The sequence below is a fragment of the Echinops telfairi genome, unplaced genomic scaffold (assembly GCF_000313985.2).
Source record: "Echinops telfairi isolate 266 unplaced genomic scaffold, ASM31398v2 ScPeMD7_7420;HRSCAF=8458, whole genome shotgun sequence".
Taxonomy (NCBI): Eukaryota; Metazoa; Chordata; class Mammalia; order Afrosoricida; family Tenrecidae; genus Echinops; species Echinops telfairi.
Window position 1 is genome coordinate 53,987,221 of NW_022111320.1, and position 15,654 is coordinate 54,002,874.

General features: G+C 51.3%; 1 protein-coding gene across 10 annotated transcripts in view; it reads left to right on the forward strand.

The window, feature by feature from the left end:
• CACNA1D (calcium voltage-gated channel subunit alpha1 D) overlaps positions 1 to 15,654 on the forward strand; it is a 364,222-nt gene that overhangs the window by 2,072 nt on the left and 346,496 nt on the right. For all 10 annotated transcript variants that reach the window (XM_004715209.3, XM_004715211.3, XM_045297543.1 and 7 more), the window contains exons 2-3: positions 310 to 619; positions 4,762 to 4,867. In XM_004715209.3, coding sequence (XP_004715266.1) covers positions 310 to 619; positions 4,762 to 4,867 — 416 coding nt within the window. The remainder of the gene's footprint in view (positions 1 to 309; positions 620 to 4,761; positions 4,868 to 15,654) is intronic.

Genomic DNA, 15,654 nt, shown 5'->3' on the forward strand with positions numbered 1-15,654 from the left:
TGGCTGATCAAACACAGCCTGTGAGGTTGAAGGTGGGAGCATAGGTGTGACCCCCGCTGGTCAAACACAGCCTGTGAGGTTCAAGGTGGGAGCATAGGTGTGACCCCCGCTGGTCAAACACAGCCTGTGAGGTTCAAGGTGGGAACATAGGTGTGACCCCCTGGTGGCTGATCAAACACAGCCTGTGAGGTTCAAGGTGGGAACATAGGTGTGACCCCCCCCTGGTTACTGATGGCGGACAACTGTTGTGTGTTTCCCAGACACTCAGTGCTCATTGTGGTTTTTCTTTCTTTTTCTCCTTCTCCCCAGAGGCAAACTATGCAAGAGGCACCAGACTCCCCCTTTCTGGTGAAGGACCAACTTCTCAGCCGAATAGCTCCAAGCAAACTGCCCTGTCTTGGCAAGCTGCAATTGATGCTGCTAGACAGGCCAAGGCTGCCCAGACTATGAGCACCTCCGCGCCCCCACCTGTAGGATCTCTCTCCCAAAGAAAACGTCAGCAATATGCCAAGAGCAAAAAACAGGGTAACTCGCCCAACAGCCGACCTGCCCGCGCCCTCTTCTGTTTATCGCTCAACAACCCCATCCGAAGAGCCTGCATTAGTATAGTGGAATGGAAGTATCCTTTTCTGGGGGAAGTCTGTCATTTGTCTCTTTTACCATCTGTTCTTTGAAAGGGTCTGCTTTCTGAAATGGCACTTAGGCTGCAGTGTGGGCCGCAGATGAAGCTGGGTGGACGTGCTGCCTCTCATCTCCTAGATCTTTCTAAGGTTGCAGGGGTGGGACTCTGTGGGCATGGCTATCCCACAGTGTGTGCGTGTGTGTGTGTGTGTGTGTGTGTGTGTGTGTGTGTGTGTGTGAAGAGTGATGGGGGGAAGGAGTAAGAGTCTTAAACTTCAAAGTGGTAGGTAATTCAAATGTGAAAACTAGCCTTTGGTAATTTGATACTGTGTGATTAGTTTAAAGTCCACTGGATTTTTTTTTGGGGGGGGGCAGTGGTTTGCATTGAAATTATTATGAATGAGGCATAGCAATTAAAAAAAAAAGACAATGAGATTCTGCTGGAAGTGAATACATTTTTTGACTTCTAGCCAAATCTTCCTATTCTGACATTTTGGAATTTGCTTCTGCTCCTCCGGTTGTTGCTGAGGCTGCTTCTCCCTGCGTCACTGGTGATTCAGGTGTCCAGGTAGCTGCATACAAGCACGAACACTTGCTTTACCGGGAGGAGGGGGAGGAGTGCTCTTGAATTTTTTGGCTGTTTGTGTTTTTAGCTGATCAATGATACAGCTTCCTGGAATTTCCTTTTGACAGGCTCCAAGAAAGCATTTGAAACGTGAGTGTTCAGGAGCATGCGAAGGGAGACGTGTGTGTGTGTGTGTGTGTGTGTGTGTGTGTGTGTGTGTACACATGTTCCTCCTGAACCCCTGTGAATTATAGAACAACCCTCTGGGGAGGAATTTGCAGTTGTTCCCTTTATAAAAAAGTGTTTTCTAAGTCCTTGGGTTGGAGTTACATTTCTGGATGTCTCCTTTGTATTTTTAAGACTGAACTCCAGATGCCCCAGGATGGTTGGTTTGTCCCAGACCTTGGAAAACGAGTGTGGTTCCGTTTGTGTACCATCCTTGCCCCCAATCTTGAGGCAGCCCCTGCCCTGCTGCAGGAAGGGTGACTGAGGCCTTCTCGCTGAGCAAGCAGCTTTCTGGTTAGATTGATTCCTGGGTCTGGGTAAAATAAAGCAGTTCCTCTTCCCTCTGAGAACAGTTCCTAATCATGGGAAGGAATGAAAGTATATAGGTTTTCCCTCCCACAAGGAGCCCTGGTGGTGGAGTGGGTTACGTACCCATTGAGCGGCTAACCCCAAGGTCAGTAATTCAAAACCACCAGCTGCTCCGTCAGAGCAAGTTGAGGCTTTCTCCTCCCGTGCAGTTACAGTCTCAGAAACCCGATGGGGCAGTTCTACCCTGTCCTGTAGGTTCACTGTGAGCCGGAACCACTTCCACGCCAGTGAGTTCACCCTCCCTGCCCCCAAGAACCCCGAAGGACGGAGGGACCATGCTTACAGGGGAGATGTTGGCACCCAGCTAGAAAGTGGAGTGAACCCCCCACCCCCCATGATTTGATGACTAAGCTAGACTATGGTTGGCAGGCCCTCGGTGGCCTCTGGCTGTTTTCTCTGAGTGACCTGGTGAAGAGAGGTTTCAGGGAGAGGAGGGAGATTTGGGTTTGTTTTTTTCCCATGGGCTGCTGCTGCTGCTGCTGCTTAGAGCAGATGTCTCTCCTCTCAAGTGAGTGCCGGTGTCTCTCACGTACTGGATTGTGTGTGTTTTGTCTCTTAGTTCTTCACTAGTCTGAGGACAGAGTGCTCGTGCCAGCCCAGGAGGTAGCCCAGGTAACCGAGGGCGTGCTCAGGGGCGTTCCTGGGGACAGAGCAGCGGTTGCACTTGGTCAGAAAGACCTCCTTCTCCCTAGGTTGGCTTGGTGTGACTCTGAGTAAGCAGAGCTGTGTCCGTGGGGTCACTGTCTGTGTGCAGAGTGGGTTGGGAGGCCTAGTGAGGTTTCTCTTTGTGCCCTGTAATTTGTATATAGCAGTTCATGTGTACAGAGTGAATTCCTGGGTCCCGCTGCTGTCTCCCATTGCCAGACGTGCCTATGGGAATCAGGGGAACTGGCTGCCAATTCAGGGAGAAGCCTGCTTACAAAGGGGATTGCTTGTCAACAAGTTTCTTAAACAATGTATGACCTGTTTGGATGCTAGAAGGTGTTAGTTTCCTTCTAATTCAGGGAGCCAGCTGTAGCAATCCCCCTAAAGCCAGCTCCACCAGACCAAGCTGGGGGTGCCAAGGGGCCGTTTGTTCCTGCTCTTTGCCAGCCAGGAGAGTGGGCTGCTTCTTGGGAAGGCAGGTGCTTCCTTTGTTTTAGGAGGAGAGGCTGGGATCAGGGTCATTTCTCCCCTGTTCCCCGATCCGCTTGTAGGAATCGGGTGGCTGTGATGTTGGGACCCACCAGTACTTAGAGAATGAAACGTAACCAACCTAAAGACAAAGTTCACCACGTGTTGGGCTTTCTCACGCTGGGTGAATAGTTCTCAAATGTGCCTGCTTCTCATTAAAAACAAGCACAAAGCCAAACGCACTGCAAGTGAGGCGGTTCCAGCTCACAGTGACCTGAAAGGACAGGGTAGAACCGCCCCTGCGGGTTTCTGAGACTGCGACTCTTTATGGGACTAGAAAACCTCATCTTTCTCCCAAGGAGTGGTGGTTTTGAACTGCTGACCTTGTGGTTAGCAGCCCAATGCATAACTGCTGTGCCACCAGGGCTTCTCTGCTTATCCTTTAGGCAATAGGAAATTAGAAAGGGAGGATTGTGGTCTGGGCTCGAGGAGAGACCGTGTGTTTCTACTGAAGAGTGGCTCAGTTGGTTTTGCAGATCGCCTAAAGGCAAAATGCAGTGGGTACTCAGAAGTGTCCTGAAGAAGGTGGACTGTCTTAAACTTGGATCCCTGAATAAAAGACCCAGTCTAGCTGAAGAGGGACAAGAGTGATGCTGAGTGAAAGGCGGCCCGCTTAAAAACAGAATGAGCCCATGGAGGTTAGTGAGGGAAAGCCTTCCTGCCCTGATGCGGAGCAGTGCTGATCTCCTGGGGGAGAGGTTTTTCCTGGGACGCCAGGTCTCTCAGGGGCATCGCTTCCTCGAGGTTGAGCGGAGACTCCTCCGTGGGTATTCGTGGGGCTTCAGGACCTCCAGGTATTCCCTCCAGCCGGTGTGGCGTCTGTAGGCACTGCCCGCTGGCAGTGAGCGTCTGGGGGAGAGAGACCCTGTGGTCAGGGAAGGGCAGGCCCATGGCCTGCGGATGAGGTTGTTGCTCGGGAAAGCTCACCCAGCAAGGGCTGCAAGCCGTTTGGCAGATGCCAAGTTTTGGGTTGCTCGTTTTGACAATGTCTCTTCTTAACACGAGAACGTTGAAGAAGTCTCTGCCAAAATCTGATCTCAAAGTGATTCTTCCAGACAGACCCCCGAGGTTTAGAATCATTCAATAGTGCTTGAATGTGTCTGGTGCTGATTCTTTGTGGCTTTGCATTTAATTTGTTTATAAATTGCACACAGGAACAGCACGTTATAAACCGAGCTCCAGTCCAGTGCCAATCGAAGACAGGGCTAGCCACTAACGACTCTGGTAAAGGACACGCAGGAAGACACTGACGTCTGCCTGGCAGGCTCAGTCGTATGTCCGAGCCTGGAACAGGCCCAGCATCACAGGGAGAATGTAGAAGGGGCTAGCACTCGGCCTGCCCCAGGCCAGAGAGGAGATTCAGACAGGCCCAGCCAAGGATAGTCCCCAGAGGAAAACGGTTCTGTCTCACGGGGGCAGGGGCCTGTGTGAGAAAACCGTGCCGCAGTGACTTCTCTGTGTCGAAATCACCCTTCTCGTGGCCTCCAGCACTGCACAAAGTGGAAACCTGGTTCACACGAAGCCCGCATTTCAGTATTTTAATATCAGATAGTGGGTCCTTGTAGGTTCTCATCTCAAACGTACAGCAGGAACAGAAGGAAAGGGCACGGAGGGGTCATCCAGTAGGATGCACTCCCACGAGGTGACCGCTGATGAGGACTCCTGCTGAGGACCTGGTAACCACCACCGCAGGCCAGCACGCCCTGTGTGCATCGTGGGCGCGTCTGAGGAGGGAGTCAGAAGAGGCGTGTGACTGAGCGTGTGATGAGCGCGATGGACAGTTTACATGCCTTAACCCACATTCTCAGACCCTTTGACATATTCATATTATTGGCGATTTTTGCCAATTGTGTGGCCTTAGCTATTTACATCCCATTCCCTGAAGATGATTCTAATTCAACAAATCATAACTTGGTAAGTGTCCTCAGGGATCCTGCTTGTGCTGGTGGGACATTTCTGAGCCAGGGGTGTGACATTTCCTGTGGCTTTGCAACTCTGGCTTTTGGACCTGTCTTGTTAAGTGTCTGCTGAATGGAAGGGTCAGAAGTCACGAACCTTGTGTCACTAGAACGGAGAGGTTTGTAGCAGGATTCTTTAAATGACTTTTTCCTCCACCTAGGCTTTTGCGGTTTATCATCCATTTCCTGATACTAGCTTTTAGATAGATGTCTGTGAGTATGTGTGTGTATGTGTATGTATAGAAATTTACATCTATAAAAATAAATTCAAACCCAATGTCACTTAGGAATGACCAAACCAGCTTGGTCAGTTTTTCTAAGAGGTATGGAATGACCACGGTTCATGTGTGTGGGCACATGGTCTATGGCTGCTGAACTGGTCGGCAGTTGGAGCCTCCCCAACGGCTCTGTGGGAGACAGACGGGCAATCGGTTGCCGTAAAGCTCTCACGTAGACAGCCTTCTCGGGAAGTTCCACTCTTTGATGGAGGGTGCGGAGAGCTGGAGTTGGCTTTCAAACAGCACATCACGACAACAACTCATTTTACACAGATCAAGCACTTTCTCTCTCATCGACGTTGTTAGATTCCAAAGACCAGGTCTTTAGGCAAGAACCGGCATCGCTAAAAACGGAAGATGCCTGCGGCAAGAGCCCAAAGTGGAAGAAGACTATACACCTCTCCCAAAGGTCATCCCGCTGTAACTGCCAAATTACATCACTGTATCACTGCACGTTGTGGCTCAGCCATGTTGATGCGTGGCCTTCGCTGTAAGAGGGAGGGAGCCTTGCTCTCTTCTCACCCTGATGGCCTACGTTCCTGCCAGGGGTTATGCCACTCATGTGCAAAATAGCTGGAGAGTAAGTTTTTTACTACTGTCGTAAATGCAAAATATTGGGTAATGAGATAGTCCTTCAGAGTGGTTGAATTTTCTACTCCTAATTCATTGAAAAGCCCCAAGATAAAGTTGTTCGATGGTTGAAGAAATTGTATCCTTCTATTTACATTTTTGCTCTCTTAAAGATTTATGGTGCACATTAGCTTAGCAAAAGCTGTAGGAAGGCCTGTGGTTACAATAACAGTTTCATTTTGTTTAATTCAACTAATCTCTAAAAGTAATTGCTCATTGATTTGCTGGAACTTTTTTTTTTTTTTTTTGGCAGAATACTTTAACGTCATGTAGTCAGTGTTCCATGGGACTCCCATCAAGAAAGATTGACATATAAACACAGACAGAACAGTGAAGAGCAATAGGCCAGGGCTAGCCCCTTGTGCTATGTGGTTGTCAACCAGTTTTGTGTTGGGGAACCGCCCTGGCCCTTTCTGCCCTGCCATTCACTCAGCTGTCCCCTGAGGGTCTGGGATGAGAGACCATGAGCATGGCTGTCAGCGCTCACATTCTGTAACCTTTCTTGGGTGACCTGGAAACCATCCCGAGATTCTGGTGTGGTACAGCTTCCTCCTTGCAGGATCTGAACTGTCTAACTGGAGGTCGTGCCTCATGGCGGCTCCGGGAGGGAGCCCAAGCTGGGCGGCAGACTCTACCTCCAGTTTGGCTCACTGCTCTCTCCTCTTTTAATTAGCTGGTTCTTTCGGGTTTCACGTTGAACTGGAATTCGCTAGGGCTGGATGTTCCTAATTAAAGGGAGTGTTGCAAAGGCAAAACTGCTTTGGAGAGTTCCGCTGGTTTCTGAACTTAACTGAAATGATGTGCGTGCGACTTTAACCTTAGTGGTTACATCCTGGCTTGCATGTTGCATTGAAAATGTCATGTTTTGTTTCAGATGTAGCATAATGTCTGTTCAGAATTGCACATTTGCCGATTGATTTCTAGGGAAGATCTTAAAAGCTTTTGGATGTTGTAACTGGAAAATGACTGTAAATGGGAGTATTCAGATGAGGGGCTTCAGAAAGTTTGTGGGAGAATTTATATTGTTTCTTAATTCCATCTCCACGAACTTTTGGGAGGTCCCCTTGTATTTAAAATGCTGACCGCTGGTCCGGATTTATGCTGTGCTGGAGAAACCAAGGAAGACCTGTTTCTGAGCTGGACTGACAGTGGCTGCACCGACGGGCTCAACCCTGGGCGCGATTGGGAGGCTGACACAGGACTGGGCAGTGTTTCCCTGGTGAGTCGGGACTGGCTGGACGGCAGCTAACAGCAACAGTAACAACAGGTTCCTTGTGTACCGTTGGGTATTTCACAGAGCTTTTGACTTGGTTGTACATACGCGGCGTAGGGTGGTCCTTGAAGGGTGAGCAGGCGCGTGAGAAGCCTTCTGTCCGTGGGGATAGGCCATGGTGGTGGAGGCTACCAATGGTGCCAGCCTCGTTACCTCGTTTGGCGACATGTATGGTGACCCAGTTTGGTGCTTTTTGTAACGGAAGATGATTAGATAGGAAATGAATACCTTTCTGAAAGGCAGCTTAATTCAGATCAATGGAATAATTAATGTAGTTGCATGTGGAAGCCAATTAATACTCTCCTTTTCCCCAGAGGCATTTGGGGCAGGAATACAAGTGCTGTCGGACCATTTGACTCTCCCAGCTAAGGAGAGGCGTGGAATAGATACAGGAAATGGATAACAGTTTTTTTTCCCCTACCCCTTTCTCCACCCCCACCCCCACCCCCTGGTAGTATGCATCCAGTATTAAATAATTCTTTAAAAGGACACTTTTTTTAAATTTTAAAAGTGTTCCGTGGTGGTGGTGGTGGTGGTGGTGGTGGGGTGAGGTCTGGCGTGGTTTGGCAGGCCTTTTTAACAACCACAGTGTAGCCCGTGGGCTCCTTTCCTGAATCTTCTCAAGCTGGCAGCATTCGGGTCTGAGCCTTCTTCCCACTTGAATGGCCCATGGCCTGATGCGTTCACCGTCTGCTGGACTCTCTAAAACACTCCCTTTCCCACTGCGGGAAGGGCAGTCTTTGTGGACATCCCTGACTCCTGGTCAGGCCCCATGCCATGTCCTCCCACGAGGGAGTCGGGTTTTTTTCAAATACAGTTGACCCAGTTTGTGCCAAAGCGATCTCTTTATTTTTGGGATCAGTTTAGAGGCAGCCGAACGAGCTTATTTTTCATTGGTAGTAAATACCTTTCAGTGCTGTGAACGGCGAGGCCGAAGGCAGACAGACTGGTAGGGGTGGCAAAGCCGGTTCCATGAGCACGCTGCCCATGGAAGCGTGTGCTTGGAGCACTGAGTGTGAGGCCTGGCACGTGTGGAAGATGCCTCAGCCCGTGGCAGACCTCGAGTAGTAAAACGATGACTGTTGGGTAAGATGTGTGGCCACCCCATTGGCCAATGTGTGTTTGCACTGAGTTTATGTAACACAGCTCTGGGGAATGAGAGACTACCTAGGGGGTAGAGAATTTTCCCAGAGCTAGATTCCCGCCCCTCCCCCCTTCCTTTTTAATATAAACAACCTCTAGTTTAGATGTAGCTTTTGCCTGTGGACTCACGGGAAGTAGTGGAGGCTGAAGCCATGGCAACAGTGCAAGTCCGGGCACACAGTCAGCCCCCTCCACGCAGCCTGCAGCAGCGCTGCCTCCGCCCCTGCAGAGCCTGCCCTGCATTGCAGGGGGGAGGGCCCTTCGGGATGAGTGTCAGAGTGGAGATGATTATAATAGCATGTTTCCCTGTGTTGGAAACACGTTGTGTTTTCAAACTTCAGTTTCTGGGGAGCAAATGGTGGTGGGCGAGCCGCTTTCGGTCCGAGGGCCCTGTGCCGAACCCTCTCTCCCCTAAGACCCCCTCCTGGTTCTCTGTAGCGGTGGGCTGCCTCCAGTTAGAAATGTCCCGAACCGAGATGGTCATCGGTCAGGAGACCCCCACCTCGATATCTGTTGATGACATTGTATCTAAACCAGCATGAAGAGACTGAAAGCAGGGCTGGGGGCTTCCGCCTCCCCACCCCTTTATCAAGCAAAGTGCAGGCGGGCTCCTGCCTGGTGCACAGTGGACGTTGCTTAGGCAGATGCAGTGCTCTGTGCTGACTGTGGCTCGTCCTTGCCCCCTGCATGACGCTCCTCTCCTTGTTCTGAGGCTCCTGGGTTGGTCGGTCCCGCCTTTCGACCCGTGGACATTGACCTATGGGAAACCCTGGATGGCTTCTCCTGGGCCCCCTACTGCCGTGTGGCTTTTGGAGAGGAGTGGTCCTGAGGCCTCAGTGGCTACCCCTGAGGAAAGGCCCTACTCCAATGGCTAGTTCTCTCCCTGACATTTCTGGTTTATCCTCCCCTTCGGGCCTGCTGTCCCCACTCGCCACCCCCTGACTTTCCCTCCAGCAGAACTGCTTCTGCCTGCAATGCCCCTGCCTTCCTACTGCCCATCTGCACATGTCACTGCCCTCTCTCTGTCTGTTCAAGAACAGTCTGAGCCCCGGCCCTCTTGCCGGGAAGCCGTTTTGGGTCCCAAGTCACAACTGTCTCCAAATCACTCCTATAACCCATCTGCTGGGACTTATATCTCCATTCCTTCGAAGATGGCCAAACCTCTTCAGAACGACATCCCCAGGGAACAGCACAGGTACCGCCCGCAGTGCCAGGCACGGCACCACACCCATAGCAGCTGTTCAAGAAGCCAAGATGGGGACAGACGGACAGATAGACCTCTGGGCCAGCATCAGGATTTGCGTGAGTGGCAGGTCTTGCCTCATGTAGCTCTGGTTGAAGGATCTCCCCGCCCCTGCCTCCCATCTGGGGTTGGGAGTTGAGCAGGCCCCCATGTCCCCTGCGCTGGTTCTGTAGGACTCGTGGTGGCAGAGGGAGGAATGTCCCTGGGGCGTAGGGCTGGGCAGTGAGCTTCTGGCAGTGGCATGGTCTGCTTTGGTCATACCCTTTCCTCCGTGGCTGGGGTGTTAAAAGCAAGCCATTGGATCGGTGGCGGCGTACAGCTTACCCGCCCACACTTCTGCTCGTATGGAACTTATACTCGTAAAGTGTTCATTAGGCTTTGCCTGTCATGTGGGCGTTCCCCTGTAGCTCTTCTGCACTGTGCCTGTGCTCTGAGAACCACCGGCTCTGGGACGCTTGCTCTTCTCCTGGTCCGGCATGTAGGCTCCTCCTCCAGTCAGCCTTCTCCTCGGGTGCTTGTCTGCTCCCCCTCCCACCTGTACCTGCCTTGCGCCAGCGCTCGCTTCCCCTCCACCATAAGCACCGTCCACGTCCTGCCCTATACACCCTGGCCCCTGCCGACCTGTTCTGAAGCCACTGCTGAAGTGGTTTAGTGTGTGGTGGGTCTGACAGCCTGCACGTGGATCCGACTCCTGGGTTGACACGCTAGCTGAGCGATTTTGGAGGAAACTAGAGCATGGGTCCCTCAGGGCTGAGACTGCAGTCTGATTTGGCACTGTGGCTTTGTGCCTGCCTGCCGCATAGTAGGCATGTCAGGAAATGCACGAGTGAGTCAGTAAATGGCAAGGGCTCTACAATCTGCCCTTTTAGATCATTAGTTAATTTTCAACAATTGGCTAATGATTAATGTTTGCCTGAGAGGCTGTCAGTGATTGTCCGGTATTAATGAGCATCTCAGGAGACACCTGTCAGAGTTCACCTTTCATTTTGGGATTGGATTGTTCTCTCTTGGCAAACTTACCTCTTTACTTCTGACGCAGAGAGAAGAACCTCTTTCTGTGATTGGCACATACTTTGTGCGCTCGAAGCCACGCGTTTGTTTCGGGGGCTTCGGGGGCTTCCTGCGACACGTGGCTGTGCTGTGCATGGTTGCGGTTTAGCGAAGTGTGAGGACCACGTTCCGTCAGGGTGGGAGGCAGGAGAGCAGCCCGTGAGCAGAGCAGATGGGCCTGTGCAATAACGCGCCACTCCAAGCTGGGGTTCCAGCAGTGCAGGCTGCAGCCACTCCTGTGCTGTTGAAGCAATTGCCTCCTTGGGCAGTCGGACCTTATTTCCACAAAGAAAAGGCTACCTAGCATGATCTTTCCTTGATTCTATGTTGCTTTTTTATTATTAAGCTTTTATTGTGAATTAGGTGATCATTAACTTTACATTCAGCAGTTCACACGCCTTGTTCTGACTCATCCATCATAGTCCACTGGGGTTGACCTGGCCTGGCTCGGTTCCTCTAGAGCAGTGGTTCTCAACCTTCCTAATCCGGTGACCCTTTCATACAGTTCCTCATGTGCTGGTGACCCCCCAACCATAAAATGTATTTTCGTTGCTACTTCATAACTGTAATTTTGCTTCTGTTGTGAGTCGGATGACCCCTGTGAAAGGGTCGCTGGACCCCCAAATGGGTCACGACCCACAGGTTGAGAACTGCTGCTCTAGCGTCTCATGTTTCTCCTCCTGTGGCTGCTCTAAATGCAGATGCTGGGCAAATGCTGTGTCTTTCTTAAATGGCCAGGGTGAGTTCAGTCCCACACCTGAAGGGTGGCTGAGGGCCCTGGACTGTGGGGCCCGTTGGTCTCTTTCCAACCAGTCTGGGCTCTTTGACCTATTTGGGTTTGGGTCCACATTTAGAGCAGACATTACTTTGGTTGACTATCGATGTTTTACCAACAATCACATCCAACTCTCAAATAGTTCACATTGCTGTTACCCTTAAGTAGAATTTTAAGTGAGTCCTCATGCATTTGGTTTGGTGAAAGCCAATTTCATTGTTGAATATTGATGTTTTAAAAACAATCACATCCAACAAGCAAACGGTCCACATTTGCTTCTCCCGGGGCCTCAGAAGAATTTTAAACGAGGTCTCACTCATTTGGTTCCTGTAAAAGCCAATGTAATTGTTTTGTAGCCGTTCCTCACAGTGTGACCTTAGCACATGGGAGGACCTCACAGGGGAGGTATGTTGGTGTCTGCAGCACGGTCTCAACTGCTCAGTGGCATGAGCTACATTTCTCGCAGTGTGCCGGAATTCTCCAATTGTTCTGTTTCTCACCTTTGCCCTGGAGTAAATGTTTACCTCACATAGCTGGTGTTTTAGTGAGCACCATATTCGGGACCAATTCCTTTCACGTGTAGCTCTGTTTCTTTGACCCAGGGGATAGTTTAGGGTTCAAGTTTAAAGACTGTCTCAGGGTGATAGGCCCAAGGAGTCCTTTGGTCTCAAATGGTCCACTACAGCTAGACTTTTTAAGAGTGTAAGCTTCTATCAGAATCTCTGTTGTGCCTCTGATCAGGAGGAACAGTACTGGTAGCTGGGCACCATCTTATACTTGTGGTCTCGGGGTGGATGAGGCCATGGTTCGTGCAGGTGATTAGCCCTGTGCGTTAGTTTCTTCTCGGAGCCTTCCGTTTTCTGCTGGCTCCTTTCCTCCTGACACTCATAGTTGTATCTTCGACGGCTTCCCACAAGCTCTTAGGACCCTGGACACTACTCACCTCACTAGGAAGCAGAACATGAACATGGTGGACTGTATCACCCCAACTGAGCTGCCCCGTGAGACCCAGGTCCTAACCTTCAAACCTAGGAAACCATTGTGGCGTAGTTTGCATTAGAATGTGCAGAAACATAGCTCAAGGGGGCTTAGCTGTGAAATAAGGAGAAGGAGAGGTCATAATCTATTAGCTCAGCTAACTGAAAAGCCCAGGGCCTAGAAATGGCATCAGACACAGAGGGAATGGGGGCTTAAAAGCTGCCACCACTGGCCTGTCTTTGCGCCTCACCCTCAGGTTTCTGAGGGCAGCCTGGCACACTGCCTCTAGTGTGCGTTTTCCTTAGCTCCTTTAGCAGAGGGCAGGTGGGGAGAGAGGGGTGGGTGCATCCTTTTTAAATTCTCGGCTTAAGTTCTATAGTGTAGACATAATTGTGTGAGAAACAGAGCCTGTAGCAGATTTGTGGGTAGTTGCCTTTAAAAAAAAATAAACCTTTCTCATCAGTAATTTTTTAATGAGCTCCCTCTCTTCATTTTTAACAGTTTGCAGAATGTGAGAATTCTCTGATACAGAGGGGAAAACAGCCATAGAGACACTGCATGTACAACTCACTCAATACTTGTACACTGCATGTACAACTCACTCAATAGTGGTGGCCGGGGGACTCACAGCCAGACCCTGGCAGCTCTCCAATAAAGACACCCGGAGCGGCCAGTGAGTGGCCAGGTGCTGGGCAGGTGGGAGAGGGCCACGCCGGCTTTCTGTGGGTTTTGTGGAAGAGGGGAGGTTGACAGGCAACCCAGGAATGGGTGTTATATCCCAAACCACATCCTGCCAAGCACAGGGGGCTCTCTGCCATCTGCGAGTCACAGGGTGTGCCCCCAACATCCCTTCATGTCCAGCCCTGCCTTATCCTGTGACCGAAATAAAGAAAGTGGCAGAGGCTGCCCTCCCTTGTTAATTCAAGTGAGAATGGCCTTCTCCCAGGCTGTTTGGCTGTGTGCACCAAGCCAGGGGTGGGCGGCAGGGAGGATGGAACGCGCCGAGAAACCACCTGGAGCTGATGAGGAAGGAGGCAGGAGGCTGCCCGAGGTGACCTGGCGTCCGATAGGCAGTTGTGGTTTGTGTGTGTGAGCGTGTCTGAGAGGAGTGCTGGGCCAAGGTGGGTGTAGATGGGCACATGGCTGGAAGCAGGGGCACAACTTTCAGAGGCCCACCCTCTGGGCGTTTCAAGGAAGCAGGACCCCAGACTTTGCCCAGGCCCGGAGGACACCTTTCTCCTCCTCCAAACCCTGTCAGCTAATGTTTCTGGGTTGTTTTTGCCTCCTCCCTGCTGGCTGAGTTATAATTTTAGCAGTCACAGGGCACCTGTTGGAATGATTGAATGGGTCAACGGGAGGGTCAGGTTGGAGGGAACTGGGGGCTCAGTTGCAGGGAAGGGGCTCCAAGCTGGGACAGTGTCCGCGGTTAGTTCAGCATGGGGATTCCCAATCTCTCTCCCAGTGTCAGTCATCGCTTGAGGGGCCAACCCTGCCGCTTCTCCCTGTGTCCACGGGTTCCAGCACAACATAGACTCACAGACATTTTCTTTAGTGCTAGAAGGATCCTTGCTTATTAGAAAATAGTGTGAGGCACTGCTATTCAACAGATGTTAATTGAGTACCTACTATGCAGAAAGTGGAGCCTGGGAAGTGTTGTGGTTACTTGTTGGGCTGCTGACCAGAAGGTCAGCAGTTCAAAACCACCAACTTCTCGGAGGGAGAAAGACCAAGCTTTCTGTTTCTGGGAAGAGTTAGTGTCTTGGAAATGCACAGGGGCAGTTCTACCCTGTTCTACAGGGTCAAAAGGAGTTGGCATGGACCCGATAGCAGTGCATTTGGTCTTGGTATGCTTCAGAAAAGGAGCCCTGCTGGCAGAGTGGGCCACACAGTGTTGGGCTGTTAGCCATAAGGGCAGCAGTTCAACCCCTTAGGTGCTTCTTATGAGAAAGATGAGACTGTGTGATGCTTTAAAAACTAATGACCTGGGAAATGGTGAACCACTGTCCCTCTCTGTTCTGTAGGGTGTGGAGAGTCAGGGTGAACTGTGCAGAAGGACACCAGGCCCTGTGCCCCTGGCTTTGAGGTGCTGCTACTGGCCTGCCGCGTTAGGCTGTCACCTTTCCCAGTCACGAAGCTCAGAGCCAGGGCGTAGAGAACAGTGCTTTTGTGGGCCACAGTTGCCTTCTCATCAGTGTGGTGTGATCCTTTCAGACTTTTTTTTTTTCTTTTTGGTACATTTGAAATGACATAATAGGTATTACAGAAAGCATTCACTGTATAGTGGTATAGTTTTGGTTTTTAACATGTTTATGCAAGTGGTTACACAATGCATGTGTTGATGTAGCTTCCTCTCCTCCATTTTCTGTGCCTCACCGATCCATCCCATTTCTGGGTGTGCACTGCCTTGTTAACTGCCACAAGCGCTCCCCATGCGAGGGCCCCGGGGTTAGTGCACGCTCCTCATCCTGATGCGTATTCGGTCTGTTGCTTCAGCCTTGCTCCAGCAGAGCACTGCTCTGGCCCTCCCTGTCCGTGGATTCAGATGCCCGCTCTCGGGGCAGAGGCCTGGGCATCTTTACTTCCACACACACCGCCACACAGTGGCCCCCAGGCTATACAGGGCCCACCCCACAAAGTAGACTATCTTAGATTTTGGGAAAGGAGATGTCAGGGTAGGGCAGTCTCTTGTGAGATGCTTGCTGGTGGGCCTCTGAGGCCTGCTGGAGAGAGCTCGCCGACCCCAGGCGTCCGTGCAATGACCCAGGCACCAAGCTGCTCCTGTGCCCCCTCACTCTGCCCCCAGCACTCCTGGCCTCCTGTGCAGTGAACCGGGAAATGCATGCCTCGGAACACCAGGGAAATACATCCCAAACGCTGGCTTTTCTTTCTGGAATATTTGCCTGCGGCACGTCACTTGTCAGGTGAATGACTTGGGGAAGACAGATATCTAGTCTGGTGTTTCTACTGTCCCGGGGCCTTTGTCATATCTGGTGCAGTCTTGAGAGAGGGCTTATGCCCCTCATGCTTCTGAGAACTCTGAGGGATGTAGAAAACCGAACTTAGGGAAAACAGGCCCTCTGGGATTGAAACAGAGTGCACCTGTGGGGGGACCCTGAAACAGGACGCCTGGTCCCTGATCAGCCTGGAGGTTCCCTGGTGATAGTGGCAGAAAGTGAGCACCTCCTGGCTGACCAGGGCTTTGTTCTCGGACAAAGGGAGACAGCTGGGGATCAAACCGGAGGAGAGGCCAAGAGCAGGAGTCCTTGTGTCAGTCAGCAGTGTTGAGGGGGAGGGGGGGCGCCGGTGCAGGAGCCAAGCCTCACTGTGTCTTCATGAGCCAGAGACGTGGTGCCTGCAGAGGGGTTCTGCACTC